This window comes from Ctenopharyngodon idella, chromosome 15 (assembly GCF_019924925.1).
Source record: "Ctenopharyngodon idella isolate HZGC_01 chromosome 15, HZGC01, whole genome shotgun sequence".
Classification (NCBI taxonomy): domain Eukaryota; kingdom Metazoa; phylum Chordata; class Actinopteri; order Cypriniformes; family Xenocyprididae; genus Ctenopharyngodon; species Ctenopharyngodon idella.
Window position 1 is genome coordinate 20,117,089 of NC_067234.1, and position 27,138 is coordinate 20,144,226.

Below are 27,138 nucleotides of genomic sequence, written 5' to 3' on the forward strand. Positions count from 1 at the left end.
ACACAAAGACCGCTACAAGACAGTTCATCAGAATAACCACTAGGGGGTTTCAAGAAAGTGCTCAGTAATACAAAATGAAGGCGCTTGATAGAACAGCAACAGCGCCCTCTGCAGTTCAGCTTGATAACCAAGTAGTCCTGGGACAGTTGTAGTGTAACTAGCTTTCCAGGGAGTTGGGATGGTTTTAAATCTTTCACGATGTCTGAAATGCTACTGAAAGATATGGATGAGATTAGTCTCGGGCCTGCTAAGATGGACGAGCAGAAGGAAAATGGCCGGAGTTTTCTCCTGGTGGACGAAAACGAAAGCTTGCAGGTTTGTTTTTGTTAGCTTCTGTGTTAGCCATCAAGCTATTAGGTAAAAGCACATGTAGTGTCTTTGTTGTTTTTATACACTTTGACAGGTGTTTGTCAATTCATAAGCATGATAATAACGAATTATGATATATGTAATATAAACAATACAGATAAACTAACCCTAAACTGTCAATATTACAAAATCACAAGGAAGAGCTGTCTTTTGTCAACATTTAGGGATCTCACTGACATGTAATCTTTACAGGTCGATCGTCATCGATTATATCATGGGTTTGTGTTTTTGTCACGTACGTCCATATTACTGCAGGGCCATGTGATACAGCACATGATACATCTGTCAACACAGTGTGATTTATAAACATTAAATGATCTCAGTGCTGTATACTGCTGTTATGGTATGGTTTTAAACTGTACACTTACATGATATTAGCATAGTGTTACCATTTGTGTGTGTATGTGGATATAACCATGGTATATTATGTTTTTGGACACGTACCATTATATTATTGTACATTGTTAATACCATGGTATATGAGTCAACAGTGACAGTGCCATTTCGGATAGTTTACAGACTTTCCAGGGACCAGCATGAAAGTGGTCAATTACTTTCATGTGAGATTGTTACTGTATAGACCAAAAATGAAACTTCATTATGTACTTACTCTTTTGTTGTTCCAAACCCATCTGACTTTATTTCTTCAGTGGAACACAAAAGGCAGGATGACTCAGTCATCATTCATGATGACAATTGTAATATTTGAGCGAACTGGCCCTTTAAGATTCTTAGATAGACAAGTCAAGTCACCTATATATAGCACTTTATACAATACAGATTGTTTCAAAGCAGCTTTACAGTGATAACAGGTAAATGATTCAATGATGCAAACGGCTGTAAAGCAGATCTTAAAGAAAATCGTGTCATTGTTCAGCTGAAGTCAGTTTAGTGTTGATTCAGTCCTGTTGTAAAGATTATTCAATTATTTATCAATTATCAAATAATTTAATCTATAAAGCAGCTCTGCAAAAATATCATTCAGTTCTCATCCAATAGTGTCAGTGCAGTCAATTCAGTAATATTGTTGAATATTAAGTCTCCCAGATAGATAGATAGATTAATCACCAGCCACTTTATTAGGTACACCTTGCTCGTACTGGGTTGGACCCCCTTTTGCCTTCAGAACTGCCTTAATTCCTCAGAGATGTTTCATGCAGTTGCTGCACATCCATGAAGCGAATCTCCCATTCCACCACATCCCAAAGGTGCTCTACTGGATTGAGATCTGGTGACTGTGGAGGCCATTTGAGTATAGTGAACTCATTGTCATGTTCAAGAAACCAGTTTGAGATGAATTGAGCTTTGGACATGGCACATTATCCTGCTGGAAGTAGCCTTCGAAGATGGGTACACTGTGGTTATAAAGGGATGGATATGGTCTGCAACAATACTCGGGTAGGGTGTGGCGTTTAAACGATGCTCGATTGGTCAGAAGTGGTCCAAAGTGTGCTAAGAAAATATCCCACACACCATCACACCACCAGCAGCAGCCTGAACTGTTGATACAAGGCAGGATGGATCATGTTTTCATGTTGTTTACACCAAGTTCTGACTCTACCATCTGCATGTCATGACAGGAGTGGCTCCTGGTGTGTCTTCTGAAGGTTCGACATGTTGTGCGTTCAGAGATGCTCTTCTGCAGATCTCAGTTGTAATGAGTGGTTATTTGAGTTACTGTCGCCTTTGACCTCTGGCATCAATGAGGGATTTTCGCTCCAAAGGACTGCCACTCACTGGATATTTTCTCTTTTTCGGACCATTCTTTGTAAACCCTGGAGATGGTTGTGTTCGACAATCCTAGCAGATCAGCAGTTTCTGAAATACTCAGACCAGCCCATCTGGCAACAACCATGCCACCGTTAAAGTCACTTAAATTACCTTTCTTCCCCATTCTGATGCTCAGTTTGAACTTCAGCAGACTGTCTTGACCATGTCTACATGCCTAAATGCATTGAGTTGCTGCCATGTGATTGGCTGATTAGATATTTGCATTAACAAGCAGTTAAACAGGTGTACCTAATAAAGTGGCCGGTGAGGATAGATAGAGAGATAGATAGATAGATAGATAGATAGATAGATAGATAGATAGACAGATTATGTAACAATTGCTCTAAACTTGATGTCGCTCATACTTTTTCTCTCTCCCAGGTAAAGAACGAAGGCTATTTTCTGCAGAGGTTGGGCTGCAGTGCTGCTCAGGCAGTCAAAGTGCTTTCCATCTTCGGCAACACGGGCGACGGCAAGTCCCACACTCTCAACCACGTGCTTTTCGATGGCGAGGAGGTATTTGCCACATCTCCGTCTCCATCCTCATGCACGGTGGGCGTATGGGCCGCTTACGATCCTCACCTGAACTTGATCGTACTGGATACAGAGGGCCTGCTTGGTGCCGCCAGTCAGCAGAACCGCCGGATGCGTCTGCTGCTGAAGGTTCTGGCCGTATCAGACGTGGTCGTTTACCGCACAAGGGCTGAGAGGCTGCACAACGACATGTTTCAGTTCCTCGGCAGCGCGTCGGCCGCTTACCTGAAGCACTTTACACCTGAGCTCCGCTCTCTGTCTAACCGCTGCGGGCTGGACGTGCCTCTCTCCAGCCTGGGACCTGCTGTTATAGTTTTCCAGGAGACTTCTCGCACTCAGCTGCTAGGCCAAGGTAAGCCAGAGCAAGCAGACTTTCACGTTTACAAGACCTGAAGTGTTTATCAATATGAATACAGCATTTTTCTGATACATGTTGTTGCCAAAGGCTGTTGTACGACTAGCCTGAGGCAAAGGGATTGTTGCTTCAACTTGGGTCTGCACACTCTCATGGGGACTAAACACATAGCCAGGGGGATCTCTGAAAAAGTCCTGAATTTAGACTGGTGGAGAATCCCACTGGAAAAACACAAGCTGTCAGTCAAACTGAATTGTTTCATCATTCTCACTTTTATTTCTCTTTGCTTAGTGATGAGAATTTCAATTTGTTTCATTGTCTCTGTAGTCAAATGATGAATCTTTAGAGAGATTTTAGTCAGTAATACGCCGGGCCAATAACAAAATGCTATTTTTTGGCCAATTTTTATCTATTATTTTAATCAAAAATACATTAAAAATGCAATGCATACATACAAAGACTTAAAGGGTTAGTTCACCCTAAAATGAAAATTATCCCATGATTTACTCACACTCAAGCCATCCTAGGTGTATATGACTTTCTTCTTTCAGACAAACACAATCGGAATTATATTAAAAATTATCCTGGCTTTTCCAAGCTTTATAATGTTAGTGAATGGGGCTCAAGATTTTGAAGCCCAAAAAAGTGCATCCATCCATCATAAAAGTAATCCATACAACTCTAGGGGGTTTATAAAGGCCTTCTGAAACGAAGCGATGCATTTTTGTAAGAAAAATATCCATATGTATAACTTTATAGGCAATAATCGCTAGCTTCCAGTAACGTCTGTCCGTGTGTTCACGAGAGAGTCGAGTTCCAGCATATGACGTAGGATGTAGGAGTAGCGTAAGCAGTGGTAACAGTGGACGCCTCTCGCGGTTCAAACAAATAGGGCTGGGCAACAAACTTAAGCTCTTCTTCTCTTATATCGAAATTCTCCGACATTTCTCTTTTAAAAAATCTCGCTTTGGACTTCTGATTCATGACCGGTGTTTTGTTTTGCCCTATCCTCACTCTTTCACCAGAATCAACTCGCATACGGAAGCCAGTGATTCTAGTTTATAAGGTTATAAATATGGTTATTTTTCTTACAAAAACTCATTGCTTCACTTCAGAAGGCCTTTATTAACCCCCTGAAGCCGTATGGATTCCTTTTATGATGGATAGATGCACTTTTTTGGGCTTCAAAATCTCAAGCCCCATTCACTCCCATTATAAAGCTTGGAAGAGCCAGGATATTTTTTAATATAACTCAGATCATGTTCGTCTGAAAGAAGATAGTCATATACACCTAGGATGGCTTGAGGGTGAGTAAATCATGGGATAATTTTCATTTTAGGCTGAACTATCCCTTTAAATGCATAATAAGAATGTTTAATCTGTGAATTAAAATTTATTTTGAACTGTCCTGTTATCATAATGAAGAAAAAAGCCTAATTAAAATAATTAAATTATTTTCTTAGAAATAATATTTCACTGCTTATTATTAGTTGAAAAAGTTCAAAAGTTTGAAATAGTCATGTGGTGCAATCAACATAACAGAAAAAAACCCATGACTGTGTCAAGTTAAAAATAATAATAAAAAAAATAAAATGAATTAATTTATATACTTAAGTATATTTTAAAACTTTAACAAATAATGTGTGCACATGTATGCAAAGAATAGGGAAAATGTTTTTAATTTTTACTTATTGTTAGACCACATGACATTTTAAATTTAAATCATTAAATTGTAACTTTTCTTGAATATGGTATAAACATTCTTATGTCAAGTCTTATGAAACCAACACAGATACAAAGAGATAAAAATATTATATAAAATATAGTACAATATTGCATCTTCAGGTGCCTTATTGCTTTTATAAAAGATTACTGCACAATAAACTTATTTTATTAGACTACATTTTCAACGGACATAGATATTCATAAAAATCCTTTTATTTTTGTCATTTGTCCAAAAGAAAATCAAAACACTGGAGCATCAGAATGGGGATGAAAGGTGATTTAAGTGACTTAATGGTTAAGCTACTAGTTAGCTAACACAGATTGCAGGTAAATCCCAAGGCAGGGTGACTCAGGTGTCGACTGTTACAAAGATCACAATACTGCTCAATTACAATTGTGCCCTTGGGTAAACCCCATGTTTTCAGCAAGCTGTAAATCATGGTTCATGAAACATATGATATAAAACACATAAAAAAGCTGTAAATGCCTGTAAACACTTCTTTCATCTTTTTATTTTGAAACTTTTACTGTCTTCCGATGAAGTGTGTCAGGCTAGAGAAATATGGGTTTGTTTTCTTATCCAGATGCCTCTGCCCTGGGGCAAGCAGACACACTGCTGCAAAAGCGCTTCCATGACTTAGGCCAGAGCACAGACGCCTTCAGCTCCGTTCAGTATGTGGGCACCCAAACCATCACTCCCCCCACAGACTACTCGCAGTTACTGCAGATAGTCAATCAGCAAGTGAACAACACATCCCAGCGAGCCCCGCGCCAGCCTGCCATTGTGTTCAGTGCATTGAAGGTAGCTCCTCACGCATTTCTTTGTGTATGTCTGTGTAAAGTGGCCCCAAAAAGAATTTAGACACTTAAGCTTTGATGTTTGGTTTGATTTATTTTGTATCTAATGTAATTAAAGGGATAGTTTACCCAAAAATAAAAATTATCCCACTTACTCACCCTCAAGCCATTCTAGGTGTATATGACTATCTTCTTTCAGACAAACTCAATCGGAGAAATATTTAAAAGTATCCTGGCTTTATAATGGTAGTAAATGGGGGGCGTGATTTTGAAGCCCAAAAAATACATCCATGCATCCAGTGTTTCTTGACCATCGAATCAGCATATTAGAATTATTTCTGAAGGATCATGTGACACTGAAGACTGGAGTAATGATGCTGAAAATTCAGCTTCACATCACAGGAATAAATAACTTTTTTTAAAATATATTACAATATAAAACAGTTTATAATAATATTTTACGATATTACTGTATTTTTAATCAAATAAATGCAGCTTTGGGGAGATTAAAAGACTTCTTTTATAAACATCTTGCCGACCCCAAACTTTTAAATGTAAATATACTTACAGTAAGTATGGCGTAAGTGTCCTGAAGTACTTTTTTGGGTCAGTGTATGCATGTACTGTTTGTATTCACCTTTGTCCACTGAGCATGTTTCTGAAACTGCGCTTCACTGGACCTCACTGCTCTGCTCTCTCTCAGGCCTTGAGCGACAGGTTCTGTGGCGAGATCTCAGATGACAAAATCAGCATATGCTCATTCTTTCCTGATGAATATTTCACTTGCCCATCAGTCTGTCTCAGCTGCAAGTAAGTCCACACAGGCTTTATGCTCAGAGCGATAGATTAAATGGAATTTTTTTTAATTTGCAGGTTGTGTTTAAAGGGATAGTTCACCCAAAAATGAAAATTCTGTCATCATTTACTCACCCTCAAGTTGTTCCAAGCCTCTATGAATTTATTTTTTTCTGCTGAACACAAAAGAAGATATTCCATAGATCAAAACTTCCATAGTAAGGAAAAAATACTATCGAAGTCAATTGGGTCCATCAACTGTTTGGTTACAAACATTCTTCAAAATATCATCTTTTGTGTTCAACAGACGAAAGAAATTCATACAGGTTTGTAACAACTTGAGGGTGAGTAAATGATGACAATTTCATTTTTGGGTGAAATATCACTTTAATGCGCCTCTCAGATGCTATGTGTTTGATGCATAGTAAATCAAGGAAATTTCTGCAGTGTCACACACCAGACTCTAATTTCATTGCATCAACACTGAGCCACTTCCTAATTTGATGATTCACAGTTATAAAAAACTAGGATCTCTATTCAGCATGCAAAACTATTGTACGGAAACGAGTCCCACAGAAAAAACAAAAAGTTGTCAATGCACTTGAATGTAATTAGATCTTGCATCAATTGTTGTTGTTTTTGCTTGTGTTTGTGTGTGTGTGACTTAATAGAGCAGTACTGTTCATGAATCTTTAAGAGCTAGCAAATCTAAACTAACTTCTCCAAAATCCCACGGCTTTAGTGTTCGGTGTAAAAATGGCATGAACCACCAGAAGGACGCTGTCCCGCACATGGCTGATGGATTGTGTCAGTATGCCCACCAATACAACAATAAAGTTCTCATCTGTAAGGTAACATCAAGGTTAAGATCGCTGTTTTGTTTTTGTTTTATGGTTTGTTTGTTTTTGTTTTGTTTCACATTATTTTATTTAGCTTTTTGTTTTATTTAGTTTAGTTTGTTTGTTTTAATTTCAATTCCTTTTTTATTGTTTTGATTTTCTTTGTTTTGTTTTTTGTTGTTTGTTTTGTTTTATTTTATAATTGAATTGTTTGTTTTTTATTTTTATTTTTGTTGTACTGTTTATATTTTATTTATTAATATTACTTATTTTCTCCATTTGCACAGTTTATCATTGTTTGCACCACACAGCTATGCTGCAAACACTTTGGCAATACAAATGTGCAGGTTTTTTTTCCATGTAAATAAATCACACTAAATTGAATTAAAATGAATACTGATTAAAGGTAAACTATGTAACTTCAGGCCCTCTAGCAGTTAAAAATGAAACTACATGCATTTTGCTTGTGCTTCGGCTCTGCGTGACTATGTGGATGAATATGGTTATCCTTCTGCTCATAAAATATTCACTACTAGTTAAGAGATATAACCAGTTTAGATGGAAAGGATCTTAAGCTGACTAGCTGAAGATGTTACTGTAGCTTTACCCATTAATAGACACGGTATTTCCTTGAAAATAAATTCCAGCACAGCGCTAAAACAACCATAATGAAATGACCCTTTACTATAGATAATGCTTTACAATGAACTCCGTTCGAGAGCTATATATAGCAATTTATCAGTTCAATAAAACACATTATTACCTGTTGAGTATTACAAATGCCATCTCCACATCACTTTTACAACATTTCAAATCTCTGTTATCGCCATCTCAGAAAAGCCAAGCCAATGTTGATTTTTGTTTTATTACGAGCTCTGTCACATTCTCTTTTTGCCAGCAGACTCTCCTCTGTTCGGGGTTTGTTTAAAACGGGAGGTTTGAGATTTAACGGCTCCATGTCAACCTTTCTTGCTCGTTGTGACAACTAATCTATGCCACTCCCACACCATACACACGTCAAAGTAACTTTTCTCTACTTACAGATATGATGAGACACGCACAGGCGAGTGACATATGTATGTAATTTCCCGCGTAAACCATCCCGACAGGTCTAAAATATAAACACTTATGATAGGCTTACCATAGTGAATCAGTGTAAGACAAAAATGTATTGACTCACTATGTAAATTTTGTTAATTTTGAACAAAAGTTACATAGTGTACCTTTAAGACAAGTCCCTAGATTTAAGCAGATTCTCCACTTGTTTTGTTATGTTAATTGAGTTTTCAGATCAATCTGTTTGCAAAAACTGTCCAATATGGATTAGATTTCTCAATTTGAAACAAAAAGATGATGGGAAAACAGTGATAAACCATTTCTGTTACAGAAGTGCTATGAGGGCGGAAGGGAAGTGATTGTTGTACCCAAAACATCTGCCTCTACAGATAACCAATGGCTTGGTCTGGCCAAGTATGCATGGTCAGGGTGAGTGAGATGTTTTTTCTACTGAAACTAACCTCAGAAGCTGGTCCTCGTCCATGCTCTGAACGCTGGTCTTGTTCTACAGCTATGTTTTAGAGTGTGCCAGCTGTGGCATCATCTACCGGAGTAGACAGTACTGGATGGGCAACCAGGATCCAGAGAGCAGTGTGGTGCGGCCAGAGGTCAAGCATGTCTGGCAGGATGTAAGTCATGTCTCAGTGTTCCCATCCACATGCTGACTCCATTGATGCTCACAGTGGTTAATTTTGTTTTTATGCTTGTAGAACGGTGGCTTCCAGACAGACCATCAGAATGCAGCTCAGCGGGTTTTGGATGGAGTGAATTACATAATCCAGTCAGTGTCAGAATATAGCTCAGGCCCAACCAAAGCTGTCGCTGCCTGGCTCACAGACCAGGTGGCTCCGCCCTACTGGAAACCCAACGCTGAAATCATTGTAAGTCGATATGCCCTATAGGAATATATATAAAAGAGAGTCAAAATACACTTACAGCTTGTGAAAGAAAATATCAAGCAAATCAATTGTTTTATTATGTAAAAACAAATAAACATCATGTTGGTCTGTTTAGAAATGTCACGGTTGTAAGCGAGCGTTTGAGGAGGCGGAGAGGAAGCACCACTGTCGGGCATGTGGCGAGGGGTTCTGTCAGGCCTGCTCCACCCACAGCATGCCAGTTCCTGAGAGGGGTTGGGGCGGCACCCCTGTACGAGTGTGTGATGAATGTTACCGGCAGGGAGGACCCCAGCAAACCGGACAGGGTGAGGACATCATTCTCTTTTAAAAGCACACTTTAAATGTGCAGCGAGTAATTCTTAAACTTTGCCCTACACTTTAAAAATTTGGGGTTTTTTTTAAGGCCAATTCACACCGCACAGACAAACGCCAACAAACACCAACAAACAAGTTGACAGTTGGATTTACAATTTTATGAAATATAACTGTCGTTATATAACTGTCTTTATGCTCAAAAAGGCTGCATTTATTTGATCAAAAATATTGTAAAGACAGTAATATTGTGAAATATTATTACAATTTAAAAGAACTGTTTTCCATTTGGATATATTTTAAAATGTAATTTATTCCTGTGATGGAAAGCTGAATTTTCAGCATCATTACTCCAGTCTTCAGTGTCACATGATCCATCAGAAATCATTCTAATATGCTGATTTGCTGCTCAAGAAACATTTCTTATTATTATCAATGTTGAAAACAGTTGTGCTGCTGAATATTTTTGTGGAAACCAGGATTAATTTTTTCAGGATTCTTTAGCCCTATTAGTAACCGTAATTGTTTCTCCATGTGAAGAAAAAAAATAAATAAATTTGCATGGCACCTCAGTGGTAAAACTGCTTTATTTCTCTTTCTTTTCTTTGTACAGGTTCCACTCACTGTAGTGGAGCGGTGATGAAATATTGTTCTTGTAAATGCTTTCCAACATTTCCTTAATAAAATTATCTTTAAAACGGGTGCAAATTACAGTGAAGCTCAACACTTATCATACAGTGCTCTGCAGTGGTGAAAAAGGATTTAAACTGTGAATTTTGTATTGATCTCTTTTGTAAACTCAGAGATGTGGATTTGGATGGCAATTAAATCACTACATGACCTTGGTGTTTGTCAAAAAACAGTAGGTAATTCGGCCAGGGATTTTTACGTGGGTGGTGAGAGAACAACACTGACATTCTAGATTCGGCTGGCAATAAAATCACCGACTAGCCCCTGTAAATGTTGAAAATACCTTGCGTCCCCATGAGAAACAATTACCGTCTGAATAGGGCTTTTGATGAATGGAAAGTTAAAAAGAACAGCATTTATTTGAAAAATATAAATCTTTTATAACATTATAAATGTCTTTACTGTCACTTTTGATCAATTTAATGTGTCCTTGCTGGATAAAAGTATTGATTTCTTATCCTAAACTTTTGAACAGTAGTGTATTCATCTATTTATCCAAGACAGTAATATCAGTGGCCTAAATATAGCTTTTTTTTTTATTCTACACACAGAATAAACCATTTCAAATATTGGATTTGGTACTCTGATTTAGTGCAGAATTATGCTATTGTTTGAGTTTTTGTTTGTATTTTCTCATCTTGACTGATTCTGTGTGCTTATTTGTGTTTATGTAATGCATCATGCAGTCTGCAGAGAATATCTCCCAGGGTTGCATTTTCCAAAACAGTTTTTAATGGCCTCAGTGTGGGATGTTGACTGCTTTGCTGAGCTGAGACAATACATTCTCTCCCTTGCAGTGGCCAATACGGAAACCCGGACACTAGTTGCCCGCAGAGTGACGGAAGTAGCTCAGTCCACTCTCGATATGGTCTCCACCGCAGTTGACTATCCTCTCTGTGAGTGTTACCAGTACACATTAAGTGTCTGAATTTACACAATAGAAATTGCTTATGCATTGTTGTGTGTGTGTGAGGTGACAAATGACTTTTTTTTTTTTTTTTTTTTTTTTTTTTTGCACATCTTGTCCTTTTTAATACAGGTTTCGTAAAGGGGGTTGCAAGACCAGACTATTGGATCCCGGACCATGAGATCACTCAGTGCCACTGCTGTGCTAAACGCTTCATCCCCAGCATGTCCAAGCACCACTGCAGGGCATGTGGGGAGGGAGTGTGTGGGAACTGCTCCAGTAAGACCAGGCCAGTGCCCTCTCGTGGCTGGGACCACCCAGTGCGAGTGTGTAATGACTGCGCTGACCGCAGTGATTCCCTGTGACGCTCTAATACAGCTGGGATCTCTTGGTGCTCAGAGCCAGGTTGCAGGCAGTTTTCAAGCCTTAGACGGTGTAATCTTGGATGGGGGAAATATGAAACTCACTGCAGTTGCATAGACAAACACTCAGGCTCTTCAAAGCATTAGCTGCAGAATTAGAGAGTGGGTTCTATTTAATCCCAAGATCAAAAGAGAAAGCTAAGAAATTAAGTTGCATAATGAAAATAATTTGTAGAAATATCAAAGTTCATTATATGACAATTAAGCATATTTTATCCACAAATTCTCATTACTGCAAAAAAAAAAAATCCAGTTCTTTATACTGAAATACAGTAGTGAAAATGACCCTGAAATAAATATATATATATATATATATATATATATATATATATATATATATATATATACACACACATAGTATACATATACATACATAGTATATATTTAGTATACATATACATTCTCAGTAATTTTTTATATATATATATATATATAATATATTATAATGAGAATTAGGGGAAGAAATGTGCTTGATGGTCATAAAAAAAATAAATATATATCTTACCATGCAAAAAAAAAAAAAAAATTGGTATGTAAAGTATGTATTTTTTATTTTGACTATGGGGTTGAATAAACCCAGAACTTTACTTTTTTTTTTTTGTTAGATTTGCTGCAGAAATTAAAAAGAAGAGAAAATACAAATTTTAATGGATTTTGATAGATTCTAGCTATTGACTATAGTGCTGGCACTGAAAACGAATCGCCTTCTAAAAGTGCATTTCTGTAAATAATTTAAACATCTCTACATTTTTATCCCAAAGATAAGATAACAGACTAAAAGACAGAGAGCAGTAAATATTAACATATCTAATGTTTAGTAAATTATCATTTGATATACAGTACGTAGGAGATGTTTCACACTAATAAAGAAGCATTTGAATACGAGATATCAGCCTTACCTTTTTTTTTTTTGGTAGTTTTATACTTTATTCCAGGAACAGAGCAACAGAAGTAGAGCCTAGAATTCACATTCCAGTTAAGACAATGCAGTTTATCATGTGCTGAATCCTGTGAGCTCACATCTCATTATTTTTTTTTTTGTTATAGTTCTTTAATACTCAATTTTTTTTTGACGACTGCACTTTATCTAATCTTTACTATCAACTTTCATTAGTTGAGAGCCATATTATCTAATACATAAGATGCAAACTGTACATATATATTGAAAATGGAATTATTCAGCAGCATTTGCGGTGCCTAATGGATCTCAACAACTATCTTGCATATAGACAGTAGTGACATATAACAGGATGATTTCACAATGTGGCTGTGTATGACATTTAACCCTTAAATGCATGAATGTTTCGCCAATCATTATTACATATTCGGGTCTTTAGCGACCCTGATGTATTTCTGACACGGATGGATCTGTTGCAATAATATAAAACTTTCCTGATATTAGAGTAACAGTTACAGAAGAATAAAATAAAGCATTTTTTGTTTTTTGGAGCTTGGAAGGGTTCAGTTTGAGCAGATGTTAGAGCTCATTTCCCAGTTCATTCAGCATCTGGCTCATATTCGCGATCTCAAACATATTCTCAAAACATTTTCAACATCTTCAAAATCAATATTTATCACTGACAGCATCTTCACCAGATACACTATCAAGTGACAGTGACACTAATATTTGATTTTTGAACAGTAAATCGCTGAGCCGTTTCAAGTTTTGCTGATGATACTTCCTATTCTTTTGTTTTCTGCCTGCAGCAACTATGAGTGAAATGTCACTTCATCATTGTGTATCAGACATTGCCACCTTGTGGAATAAAGGTGAATTGCACTTATTCAGTCATCAAAGATTAATTTATTGTTGTGCAGGAAAAAAATATACTCACACTATTACACACCTCAGGTCGTTAGTGACCATATACAATTTTTACAAAAAAATTAATGGGAAAACAGGCATTCTTTTATAATTTTATTCTTTTTTTTTCTTGTTATATTGTTTATAATGAATTGATTGAGGAATAGTAAGAAGGTTGATGTCTAATGACGTCCCAGGTCACTAAAGACCCGAGGTATGCGTTTAAGGGTTAATGCAGATACACGCTAAACTGAACATTGATGACTGAATGTTGAGCATCACAGCAGGATTACTCTTGGTTTCCTAACATGTACAGTAAAATGGCTTATATAACGCACTTTATTCATATTTGATCTGAGAGAATCCATGTGGAATTTTTTAACTTTGATGTTTTTTGTTTGTTTGTTTTACAGTTCTGCTTCTACTCTTTGTACTTTTATCCGGAATAGAGCATTGTGGTCTTCTATAAAGGAGTTTAACCAAAGCAATGGTTTTATTTGCATATAACTCCACCTGCATTTGACAATCCTGCAATCTTTGTTTTGATTGGCTGGTACTGTTTTTCAGGTTTACTCAGAACATTAAAGCTATTTGAAAACAGCCTGCCCTCTTGATTCACAAGATAACAGAGATCTATGGAAAATTATAGGCTGTAGTGCTGTAAGTGAACAAATGTGAGGTCATCTGGAGGTAGAGGTCCAGATTTCCTGCTCAAGGGCCTTAAATAGATGAAACAGACTCAAAATCTGATTTAAATCATGCAGGTTGTACTCACATTTCCTCCATTTATAACATTACTGTCTGGCATACAGCCGGCCTCATCACATCTACAGGAAATGGGTTTACTGATTGTTATGTCAGCACTTGTGTGAGTATCATTAAGAACATCACATGAAGCATGGTTACTGAAGGGGTCAGCTATCAAATCTGTCAAAAGGTTACCAAATAACTAGCCCAATTCTCATTCCTTTTAGTGATAAAAAATATAGGCTTTTCAGTTGCTGGTACTGATAGAGAGCAGGGCTGATAAAATGCTAATATATACACTACTGGAGTCACTGACATTTTTTAATATTTTGGAAGAAGTCTCTTAATAAAGTTTAAAAATATATATTTTACGTAACACTAAAAATGTCCTAACTGTCACTTCTAATAAATTTGATGCAATCTTGCTGAATAGCAGAATTAATAAAAAGTTTTTTTTTTCCTTTTTTTTTAATCTTACTTACCCCAGACATTTGAATAGTAGTTTATCACTGTTTCTCCAAAAATATTAACAAACTGTTTTCAACATTAATAATAATAATACATGTTTGATAATATTAAGAAAATGTAATGACACTGATTTGAAAGTACATAAAATAACTGAAATATATATAATATAATATATATATATATATATAAAATCACAAGGCACTTGATTTTGAACTTCTGTTAATCAGTCAATAATTTCATATAATTATTTAATTGTTGCTGGAACGAGTTAAAAATTGTATTCATTATACATTATGCAAACTATTGTAAAACTATGAAATAATAGAAATCATTTTCCAAAATTAAAATAAAGTTTAAATTAAAAAATATTCAATATTAGATTTAAAATAAATTAAACTTTAAAAAAAAAAAAAAAAAAAAAACTTTAACTTAAACTTGTTTCCGTTTAAATACCAAGGCAACATTTTTAATGTTTTAGTTTAAGTACTAATGTCACTACAACTGAAATAAAATAAAGCTGAATAGAAATATTCGAAAATAATAATTAAAATGTTAAAAGCACATAACAAAATTACTAAAACACAAACTAAAATGAAAACTGATAATATAAAAACAAAAGCTAATTCACAATATAAATAAATACTATAATATATAAATAATACTAAATTAACACCATGGTCCTGATTTAAAAAAAAAAAAAAAAAAAAAAAAAATGCAATCAGTTGCACTACTACACTGTAACCAGCAGAGGGAAGCAACACCACTCCCAACGAGAGACCCACTGAGACACCCATTCAGGATTTCACTCATTCTAGGATCTTGCACATGTTTATTATATTTATAACATTGATTCATATACAAAAAAAACACATGAGGGGTATCAAAAGTCTGCAAAATAAAAAGGGACTGAACATGACAACAGGCCTCACTCATTCAGCACATTGCCAAAAAACTGCCATTTCTACCTCTGGTTCATTTAAGGACAAAAGGATCAAAATAGCCTTGAGTTACCTGACTCCACTGTTTAATCCATTGGTCTTTTATAATTTATATTGTTCTTGTACAGGAAGAGAAAGATTATGCACAAAGACAAAGATCTAACATAAATACTTCATCAATCTTAAAGGGATAGTTCAAACAAAAATGAAAATTCTGTCATCATTTACTCACCCTCAAGTTGTTCCAAACCTGTATGATTTTCTTTCTTCTGCTGAACACAAAAGAAGATATTTTGAAGAATATGGGAAACTGAACAGTTGATGGACCCGGTTGACTTTGATAGTATTTTTTTCCATACTGGAAGTCAATAAGAACCATCAACTGCAGCAAAAATGGCTGCCCACTGCTCCAGGTGTGTGTGCTCTTGGATGGGTGAAATGAAGAGCACAAATTCCGAGTATGGGACACCATACTTGGCTACACGTCACGTCACTTTCACTTTGGGACAGCTATAGCCCCTTTCTCCACTAAATTGTTGCCTCTTTGCTGTTTTAAGCCATTGATGTCCACCACTCTATTTGAGTCTGAATCATTACATATTTCACTATAAGCTTGTTAATCAGTCTCTTAAAATGCATAACATCATTTGCATGGACAGATTAGTCCACTGCAGGACGCTGTCGTGCACTTTGTGTTTATCTCCTCCTGCAGATGCACATGCCTGGACCGTGAGCTCCAGCCCGGCAGAAAAATGAGCACCACGTGCCGGTTCAGCAGAAAGCATTATTGTAATTCCTTAATCCCCATTTCACACATTATTATGTCAAATGAAATGTTTTGGTTGAAACTTAATCTGGGCCATTGTTTTATTTGAATATGGACTGCAAATAGCCTGCTTATAAAATATAACACATGGCCAAAAAAAAAAAAAAAAAAATGCGGTGGATGCATCAGTGAAGAATATTGTATACTCACCAGTGTCCTCTCTTATACTGGAAGCCTTTGCGAGTTTAATTTTTATCCGTGTGCCCAGTGTTTTTCTGCTTACTGTGGCTCTTTTTGTATGATTATTAATGGCTGTTTTGCTTCTGTATCCATGGCAACTTATCCTGCACTGTCCCGTTTTCCCCCTCATCCACACAGTCACTCTGTGGGTGCAGGACAATAAGAGGAGAGTCTCCACCGCGGAAAGCATTCTCATTTTCTCACGCTTCCCCGGGGAAGATATGGCGCCTTGCTTGGGTCCATTTAACAATTCTGATCCTCAGCTTCTGACACACAAAGAGGCACTAATAGTGGTTGATGGTCTGTGACTTTTTAATTTCAAAAAGTCCATTCATAAATCTTTTCAAGGGTCTCTATTAGATTGTTGCGAACAAGAGGAACCATACATAACCAGTATAGTGAAATAATGGAGCAGCACATCAACATTTTCCGTTTTGTTTCATAGCCCCAGACGGACCATACCGAAGACATTAATGTGGTGATGGAGATTAATTCTACATAATTCCTTAGAAATGTGGTCATTTTAAACTGCAGCAAATTTAAACTATATTGAATGATATTTATTTAAAAATATCATTAAGTATATATGCATCATGGTAGTATATATATATATATATATATATATATATATATATATATATATATATATATATACAGTGCTCAGCATAAATGAGTACACCCCCTTTGAAAAGTAACATTTTAAACAATATCTCAATGAACACAAAAACAATTTCCAAAATGTTGACAAGACTAAGCTTAATATGACATCTGTTTAACTTATAACATGAAAATAAGTTAATAATATAACTTAGATTATACATTTCACTCACATTAGGGTGATGCAAAAATGAGTACACCCCACAACAAAAACGACTACATCTAGTACTTTGTATGGCCTCCATGATTTTTAATGACAGCACCAAGTCTTCTAGACATGGAATGAACAAGTTGGCGACATTTTGCAAAATCTATCTTTTTTCCATTCTTCAAGAATGACCTCTTTTAGAGACTGGATGCTGGATGGAGAGTGATGCTCAACTTGTCTCTTCAGAATTCCCCATAGATGTTCGATTGGGTTCAGATCAGGAGCCACTGAATCACTTTCACCCTGTTCTTCTTCAGAAATCCAACAGCGGCCTTAGATGTGTGTTTAGGATCATTGTCATGTTGGAAAAGTGCACGACGACCAAGGGCACGTGATGGTAGCATCTTTTCTTTCAGTATAGAGCAGTACATCTGTGAATTCATGATGCCATCAATGAAATGCAGCTCCCCGACACCAGCAGCACTCATGCAGCCCCACATGAGGACACTGCCACCACCACGTTTCACTGTAGACACCATGCATTTTTCTTTGTATTCCTCACCTTTGCGACGCCATACAGTTTTGAAGCCATCAGTTCCAAAAACATTTATCTTGGTCTCATCACTCCAGAGTATAGAGTCCCAGTAGTCTTCATCTTTGTCAGCATGGGCCCTGGCAAACTCTAGGCAGGATTTTTTATGCCTGGGCTTTAGGAAAGGCTTCTTTCGTGGACGGCACCCATGCATGCCATTCTTCTGCAGTGTACGCTGTATTATGTCACGGGAAATAGTCACCCCAGTTTGGCTTTCTGCTTCTTTAAATAACTGCAGTGAACTTGCATGCTGATTTTCTTCAACTCTTCTCATCAGAAGACGCTCCTGTCGAGGTGTTAACTTCCGTGGACGACCTGAACGTCTCTGTGAGATGGTTGTGAGATCTTTTTTAAATTTTTGTACCACTTTTGCTACAGTATTCTGACTGATAAGTAAAGCATTGCTGATCTTCTTGTAGCCCTCATCTTTCTGGTGTAAAGAAATTATTTTCTTTCTCAGGTCTTGTGACATTTCTCTTCCATGTGGTGCCATTGCTGACAGTATGAAATGGGAAGGAGTTTTAACACCCTTTTATAGTCAACTGTCTGCTGGACACCTGTGTAATAAATATTTGACTCACCTGTGGTTGAATTCTTGTGAAATTAGACATTTGTAGTCTAAAATTTAGCTTTAGAGACTTTCAGTGGGGTGTACTCATTTTTGTATCACCCTAATTTAAGTAAAACTGAAAATTTAGTTCTCTAAGTTATATTATTAACCTTACTTAATTACTATTATAAAGCGATGAGAATATTTTTGGTGCGCCAAAAAAACAACAAAATAACGACTTATATAGTGATGGCCGATTTCAAAACACTGCTTCAGGAAGCTTCAGAACGTTATGAATCAGCGTGTCGAATCAGCGGTTCGGAGTGCCAAAGTCACGTGATTTGAGCAGTTTGGCGGTTTGACACGCGATCCGAATCATGATTCGACACGCTGATTCATAACGCTCCGAAGCTTCATGAAGCAGTGTTTTGAAATCAGCCATCACTATATAAGTCGTTATTTTGTTTTTTTGGCGCACCAAAAATATTCTCGTCGCTTTATAATATTAATATTGAACCACTATATTCACATGAACTGATTTAAATATGTTTTTAGTACATTAATGGATCTTGAGAGAGGAAATGTCATTGCTGGCAGTGCAGGCCTCACTGAGCGATCGGATTTCAACAAAAATATCTTAATTTGTGTTCCGAAGATGAACGAAGGTCTTACGGGTGTGGAACGGCATGTGAGTAATAAATGACATTATTTTCATTTTTGGGTGAACTAACCCTTTAAGACATCACTGACTATGTTTACGTGAATACTCGCACATTATTTTTGACATTATTTTGTGTGTATTTGACTGTTTAAGCGCAATAAGCAGCGAAAAGAACTCAATTCAGTACTGAGAGGCAGCTTTATGTGTACACACTTTGGGTGTGAGGACAAAATCTGTGGGACTGAGTAAAATTATGCGCACAACAAGCAGTCCCAGGCCGAAATTCAAGCCTTGTAACACCAACAATATTCATCCGGAGCAAATGAAACGAGTGAGTGAGGGGAGGTGGGTGTGTGTGTCAACTCACTGTCAGAGAGATGAGAGAGAGAGAAAGTGCAGCTGGTATTGATTCTGTGGAAAATGAGTATTGGAAGCATTTCAGAGATTTCAGTATCCATATGTATCGAAAAATCTGTATTTTTGACACTACATTACACTTAGTCTATTATTTAGGATGCCTTTTTAAAAGACTACAACTGAAAAATGTGCATATGATATATAAAATTCAACCTGCCAAAGGGGCTAGTAGTGACTGTGTTACACGCCACTGCTGAAATCCACCCGCATATAGCAGGTTTGTTTGTGTGTGTATATATATATATAATTAATAATTTTCATCTTCTTATGCATGTGATGTACAGTAGTGCATGAATCAAGCCACCAACAAAAGTACCATTGTTTATATTATATTATTTATTTATCTTTTATACAATGTAATTACAATAGAAATATGTAGGTTTAAATACAAAATTCTGTAAATAAAGAATAAAAATAAACTCCACTGGTTTGTTATCACTACACTAAAGTTTACAATCAACTTTATGAGGTAATTTAGTTCCCTGGTTTTGAAAAACCTAGATTTTGTCAAGGGGAGAGAGTGGACAAAAAGACCAGGGCAACTGAGTATAATGAATTCGTCCATTTAACGCCATACAACATATCGCTTGGCCAAATTACAAATGCATTGTCTTTGGAAAAAGGACTATTTTTAGATTCATTGTGCCACAATAGACCTGCTTGACCTGTAATAAACAATTGATAAGAAAACCAGGAGGTCAATTTATAACACATTGCGGTCAAAATGGCCTTTTTGAAACAGGAGTTAAAAACATTGTGCCTGCCTTGAATGTCCACTGCTATTAAGTCTCCACAGGAAGAGTGTCTGGAGTTCACCTCACCGAGCACAGTGTGCAGTCTGACTTTGATCATCTAGCTTTGAACCTCGCAGGCTCAACACACTCCAGAAAGATCATTCAACATCTTATTCGTACACTCTGATGAAAATAAAAATACAAACATTGAGCATTATTAAAGGGGTTATATGATGCTTTTAGTGTGTAATGTATTGGTTTCTGCATGTAAGATCTGCAAAGTTACAAAATCTCCCACAAAAGGATTTATCGAATCGACCTCTATTGAAGGCCAGATATTACTTCCGGGAATGTCTATATATGTGGTAAAGGCCGTTACTTTTCCGACACACGCTTGAGGTTTTCGGCCAATCACAAAGCACTGGGTCAGCTGTCCAATCAGATCGCTGGGCTTTTCAGAAGGAGGGTCTTTGTAGACCATTTCAGACAGACTGGAAATAGAGGTACTGCAATAATTTACAATATGTGAAAAGTGTGTTTTTTGAACATGAAATCATGTTAACCTATTCCATTACACCCAATAAACAAAATAATAAACTTTTAAAATAGCATCATATGACCCCTTTAAATGATAAATGTGCCTAAATGCACAACGTTAATATGAACCTCACGAATGAGAAGGATTGGTTTTCAGAATAACTGCATGAGGATCTATTGTGTAGAGTGTGACATTATTCACCTGCAATTAAAGACAATTAATCCCTTTCTTAGACCAGCGAGAGTGAAACAGTGGTGATAAGGAACGAAAGGCAAGACTAATATGCATATTCAATGTTTTAACATACTGTAATATGGGATATTTTAAGCATGCATGAACGGGACCATATGACTCTGTCCCTTTAAGAGTCTGTGTAGTCGTTCCATTGCTTGCAAAAACAGACACTATAACCTCCATCTTCAACCCTTTTCCAATATTTTCTAATACAGTTGCCACCCATTCTATCCCATTTTGTCATTTTAATGCCCTAGAATGGTCACAAAGTTTTTGAAATACATTCTTAATAACTGAGAAGCCCCATGAACCCATTGAAGGTTAATGTTATTGTCGACCAAATTCACATATTTGAACATGTCTGGCTAAACATATTATAAAAATAAAACTATAACCCCCAGAAATGTTGTTCTAGATGTTGCACAAAAGGTCAATTAACAAAGGTCAAGTTCACTACACTGGCATTTCGGTCTAGTTTTTCATTGCATTATGGGTGTCGATAGTAAAATCAGGGTTGGAATGTGCCTGTTAGTGGAACTTTTGGTATCCACTTGGTTCAGAACGGATTCTTCAATGGTTCACGACGGATTCATTTGAAATTAATGAAAATAAATGGCAACAGAAAGGGCAATAAATAAAAGTAAACTGAAAGCATGCTATTTACATCACAAAGTAAACTCAGTTCTACAAGATACTGCAGCTCAAATAATTTTTTAAATCTATCCATTTGGTGAGTCAGTTTTCAAGTAGCCAATTTACTCCACTTGTAATTTTTCACCCTGATCAATAAAAATAAATAAGGGAAACCCAAGAATAATTAAATTCTGATTAAAAATAACCATTATAATCAAATAAAAACAATAAATAGATTCTGACCATCCCCTAATTTCAGTATTTCCTTTAGGTAAAATGATTCATTTTCCAAGCAAGGGTCATTACTGGTAAAAGTAATGTGCAGGTTTCTCTTTTAAGCCGTCCTGTAAGTGCCGAACCATTGTGACTGTCTTTCCGTTCTCCAAATCTTGAGTCTGACTCTCAAAATGACACAAAATGCAACTGGATGATCTTTTACAACAACCAATGCCCTTAAACAGACCAGGAGCATAAGAAAACCCTTTAGGAGACCAAAAAAGGGGAAGGGGAATGGGTTATGAAACAGTTCCAGACTTTCAGACTCTCCTTACAATTATAGTTCAATCTCAAAAGTCTTTTGTAAGTCATTCGAAAAAGGGTTTTGCGCCTTTCGGTTGCGATTTGGACTCCAGAGCAGCCCACTTCGCCTCAAAATGCTCTGCTTCCTGGGAACTGCTTGTGGGATTCGGATTCAGACCCTCCATCGGCCAACTGGTACCGCTTTTTACGGTACTACCGTTTTGAGTAACACTGGTGGTCGCGGTCGTTGATGGAAAAGAGTTGTGCGGGTGGCCGTTGACGGTTGGAGGAGAGGCGAATGTGGTGGTTGGGAAACCTCCGGGCAGGGTGGGAAAAGCCGAATTTTGACCACCGCCAAGCGTACCTGTCTTAGGCCCCATCCCGACTCCCATCGCCACTCCACCCCCTGTACTGGCCGCGGTGCAGAATACATTAGCAACCATTTGTGATGGTGTGATGCCCACTACTGGTACACTGGCATTCGGATAGGTCATGCTGTTGGCCAGATTGGGCATGTATGGCTGCATAGGTACAAAAGCCGGTTGAAGAGGCTGTTGGGCGAACATGCCAACAGGTGCGGGAGTGACGTCAAAGGCCATTGGGAATGGCTGCATTGAGGTGGGGAGGGAACCAGGTGCGATGGGAATGGTGGGCATGGGTGGAGGTTGCTGAGTGGGTGGTGGCGGTAGAGTAGGTGGAGTCTGCTGCTGGGCTTTCACCGCTTTAGCCACCTCCTCCAGCCAGCGCTCTGCTTCAGATGGGGTTCGTTTGTGGCCGCCCTGAGGCACGGGAGGAGGAGACTGGACAGCAGGCTCTGTTTGAACCCATGAGCTTGTAGCTGGGAAACAACAGGAGGGGTAAGAACGTTAAAATGCCTGTCCTATTCAAATCAAATCACCTTTATTTATATAGAGTTTTATACAATACAGATTGTTTTAACCTGTTAACTATAAGCCCCCTTTTTGAGCATAGACATGAAAATGTACTATTAAATGTACTAAGTTGAGGCCAATTCACACCGCACTGACAGATGGCAATAGACACTTTGTCGGGTATTGTCGAATCAGGGTGTTACCCCTGTCGGAATCTGTTGCCATCTGTCGGAGCTTGTTTTTGCCGACTGAACATGCTGAATCGGTTTTAGAATGTCTGACACCGTCTACACCGGACATGACCGTTGGCGCGTCGCATCGCAACAGCTAGAAGCTGTCTACACTGGACGTGACAAAGTGAACGTTTCAAATCTATTTGTCCTTCCTATGAGAAGTAGCGCGAGTGCTTGGAGTACGTCATAAATAAAACAAGGCATCAGTTTACGGTCGGGGATTTGTCGTGTTGCGCCGCATCCAGTGTAGACAGCATCACTGATTATAATGGGTTCTATTGTCTTTTGTCATCTCACGTTTATACAAAATGTATATTTTACAAAATAACTTGGACTCCAAAGCCATATGTCTAAACAAGTTGTGTTCCAAATTTGACATTGTTATCACAAAAATTGAGGATCCTGTGAGATTTTGTTTTGCGCTACACCAAAAATAGCCAACGGGTGACACCCACACTCTTTTGAAATTTTTGATGAATTCTCCTGTCACAAATTAGCACATTTCTGTCACACTATCACTTCTATCGCAAAACATATGCGTTTTGTCAAGATTAGAAAAAAATTTGGTTATAAAATACTGCAGTAAGCTTGAGACCGCCCACTAGGGGTGGAGCCCGCTAAAAGGAATAAAAGGAATTACTGCTTTCATGGTAACACAATGTCCAGTTTCAAAACGGTTTTCACAGAATGAATTTTGAGTGTTTAAGCTTTTGAATGATACCTAATTTATGATGATTACTAACATATGTGATAGGGAGAAAAGGCAATAAATACAGAGCACAACTAGTGACCCGCTAATGGGACACTGAGGGCCCTATTGTAACGATCTAAGCACATGGTCTAAAGCGCACAGCGCAAGTGCACTTAGGGCGTGTCCAAATCCACTTTTGCTAGTTTACGACGGGAAAAATGGTCGACGTGCCCATCGCATGGTCTAGAAGGGTTGTCCCTATTCTCTTAATGAGTAATGGGTGTGTTTTGGGTGTAACATGCAATAAACCAAATCTCCCATTCCCTTTAAAAGCCAGTTGCGCTCGCACCATGGCAGATTCGCTATTTACATGGCGGAATTTGCAAGCGCAAAAATTAAATGCTTCTCTAGCGAGGAAACGGATCTGCTCGTGCACGAGGTTAAAGCGCGTGAGCAGACCATCTACGGGAAAAGCCAGATTCCACCAAAGCATTTTTATCTTTATGCACACAATAATAATGTTTTACATTGTAATCTTTTTATTTTTAATATTTGGCATGTTTGTGTGCTGCTGCGCATCCGTGTGTGTAATAAGCAGTGTGTATGTGTGTTGTGCACCCGCCTATAGGCACATATTACTAACGCGCTCTTTAAATAACAAAACAAATATTGCGCCATTGACTTTAGACCAGGTTTCAGTTGGTCAATGGCACAGTCGTTTTCAGTTGCCTCAAAATAGCAATGTGCCAACAATGCACCTGAGCACACCTTGTTTTCAGACCAGCACACACATGGGCGCACAAATGGGCGCAAATGCATTTGCTATTTAAACAACGTGGCGCAGGACATGAAAATGATAACTGCGTCGGGCTGAAATTAGCAAAAAACACTTGCGTCGCGCCTGCCGCCGCATTGCATCGGGTGTATGATAGGGCCCTGACGGTTAAGGAGCTTCACAGTAATTAACAGGAAAATAACAGAAATACAGAAACAGAAATATGAGGCAAATTCTGCTGTAAAGCAGATCTGCAAAGACAACAGTATTATTATTTAGTCAGTTCAGTGTTGATTCAGTTCAGTTCAATAACTGTGTAAACTTCATCAAATGAGTTCATATCAGCTATACGCAGCTCTACAGAAGACATAGTGTTGTCGTTATTCAGTTTGAATCAGTTCAATGTTGATTCAATTCAGTTCATTAAAAGTAGAAAGTTCATCAAATATGAAATGAGTCTATAACCAGCTCTACAGAAGACAATAGTGTCGTTATTCGTGATACTGATAGTGTCAGTGTAGTCAGATTGATGATATTACTGAATATCAAGTGTCTTCTAAACCCCTGTTCACAATATATCTATATGTTTGTGTTGGATTATGCAGTCTGTTTTACCTTGCAGGGGAGCAGGTGGAGGGGGAATGGCAGGTGGAGCGCTGCAAACTGGCAAGCAGTTGCTGGTGGCTTTGGCACACAGGTCCTCAGAGGGTTTGGTGAAAGAGCTGTTGATTTGGCTGCACAGAGCGTTTATGCTGTCTGCCTCTCCTGCCACTGACAGATCCATCTCTGGAACTGACACAAACCAATAGGGAAGCTCAATCACACCTGTGTGGCTCATTTTGGTGGGCCATGCATGCAGTTTATGGGATTTTGCTTGCTACAATAACCTGAATCTATGATATAAGGTATAATCTCACAGATATGGCATTGTTAAAAACATGAGCCATAATTCCCCTTTTAGATTTTAGTCTAGGGGATTACGATTAAGCATAATTCTGTGCAAAACATGTTGTTTAATGAGCACTACACAAAAAAGGATCAATGGAAGGGTCCCTCATATAAATAAGAGATCTACAGTTAAATGCAGCAGTTTATGGCCTAGAATACACACTCAAATAAATTTATGAGTACAATCAATGGAAGTAGTAGAGTTTTCTGAGATGTGCTTTTGTATATATTTGTATGCAGGCTCAGCATGAGATGCATTTTACATACCAAAGTCCTCTAGTTGATGATGCAGAGTGCACATAAAGTTAGGGCGGTTAGTGCTATCATCTGGGTAAACAGTACTGGGTCAACATTACGCTTCCATTACACTTACACAGCTTGAGTACACAAAAACAACTGACCTGGGTTCTTGGTCTGGAAGTCCGTCTTGCGCTGCAGGGTTGATGGGAGATCGTTCAAGCGTAGGGAGAGCTGCCGTTTAAACGGTGAGTTCTTCTGGCTAAGTTGAGGGAAGCCACGGAAAGAGCCCTGCCGCACCAGCTGCTCGATAGGGGCGTGTCTGCGCGGGATGGCGTGAGGACCACCTGGCTCCGCCCTCTCCCCTGGTGAAGCCGCTCCCTCTGGAGGTGAAGCATTTCCAGGTGGCATTGCAGAAATGCCACATGCTTCTGCAGAGAGGCAGATTCACTAATCAGAGTCGTTTGTACAAAGAAAGCCTTTGGTGTTTGAGAGTAACGGAAATGAGACTGACCTTTCTTTTTGTCCTGCAGCTGTTTCATGATGTCCTCACGGTCACTTTGCTGTCCAGCAGAGGAGATGCGGAAGGAGCCTTCCCTCACGAAAGAAGTGCGGCTTGCATCAAAGGAAGCCGTGACCCCGCACTCCTTCTCTCTGCGCTGCTTCCGCTCAAGGCAAGCAGCAAAGGCGCATCCAACCGCATGACTCAAACGTTCACCCTAATGTTGTGAATGATGTTGCATTAGCATTGTGGCAGCACCAAAAATCACTTTTTTGTCTTGTTGTTCAACAAAAAAATATATTGAGAAGCTAAGATAAATTTAAGATAAAAACATATATATAATATAAAAATAATGTTTAATAAAACATAATACAAATACATACTTTAAAGATATTTAGAAATTCTGACAGTATTTCTTAAATTAACTTTAAAAATATAAAATATGAGTATCATGTTTTAAAGGTTGTTTATATATTTTTACTGTAGAATGATAGTACTGATTGGGAAAATTATATTTTACAGAGTAGCACAACTAGTTTAGTCTGTGTTTACATATCCAGCTATGTTATTGTTGTTAGGAATGGACAAAAACATCAAATGGTCTCAAAAGCTTGTTTTTATCTAGAATAGTATTGGGATCCTAATCAAAATTCCATTCCATTCTAGCCTTAATGTGTTTTTCTCTGTGCCCCAAGTGCAGATAACAGTCTCTAAGCGGTTATTCCGCTTGAGATAACACTGCCATAATCCCTATCTTAATCCC

General features: G+C 37.8%; 2 protein-coding genes across 3 annotated transcripts in view; one reads left to right on the forward strand and one right to left on the reverse strand.

Annotated features, from left to right (window-relative positions):
- Positions 1–108: 108 nt before the first annotated feature.
- si:ch211-11n16.2 (zinc finger FYVE domain-containing protein 1) lies at positions 109–13,875 on the forward strand. Of its 2 annotated transcripts, XR_007925135.1 has the most exons (12): positions 109–315; positions 2,521–3,025; positions 5,338–5,555; positions 6,255–6,361; positions 7,089–7,197; positions 8,573–8,670; positions 8,753–8,870; positions 8,952–9,122; positions 9,256–9,445; positions 10,940–11,038; positions 11,182–13,241; positions 13,689–13,875. XR_007925135.1 is itself a non-coding variant. In XM_051862404.1 (11 exons), the coding sequence occupies exons 1-11, from the start codon at positions 199–201 to the stop codon at positions 11,412–11,414; spliced, it is 1,965 nt and encodes a 654-aa protein (XP_051718364.1). In that variant the 5' UTR covers positions 109–198; the 3' UTR covers positions 11,415–13,875. The 2 variants fall into 2 exon arrangements, 1 of the variants encoding a protein (XP_051718364.1); XM_051862404.1 differs by having other exon boundaries at positions 11,182–13,875.
- A 5,900-nt stretch (positions 13,876–19,775) lies between these two features.
- Positions 19,776–27,138, reverse strand: part of numbl (NUMB like endocytic adaptor protein) — a 31,682-nt gene continuing 24,319 nt past the window's right edge. The window contains exons 6-9 of the mRNA XM_051862315.1: positions 26,388–26,592; positions 26,038–26,304; positions 25,304–25,480; positions 19,776–22,955 (exon numbers count right to left, since the gene is read on the reverse strand). Coding sequence (XP_051718275.1) covers positions 22,183–22,955; positions 25,304–25,480; positions 26,038–26,304; positions 26,388–26,592 — 1,422 coding nt within the window. The 3' untranslated portion in view covers positions 19,776–22,182. The remainder of the gene's footprint in view (positions 22,956–25,303; positions 25,481–26,037; positions 26,305–26,387; positions 26,593–27,138) is intronic.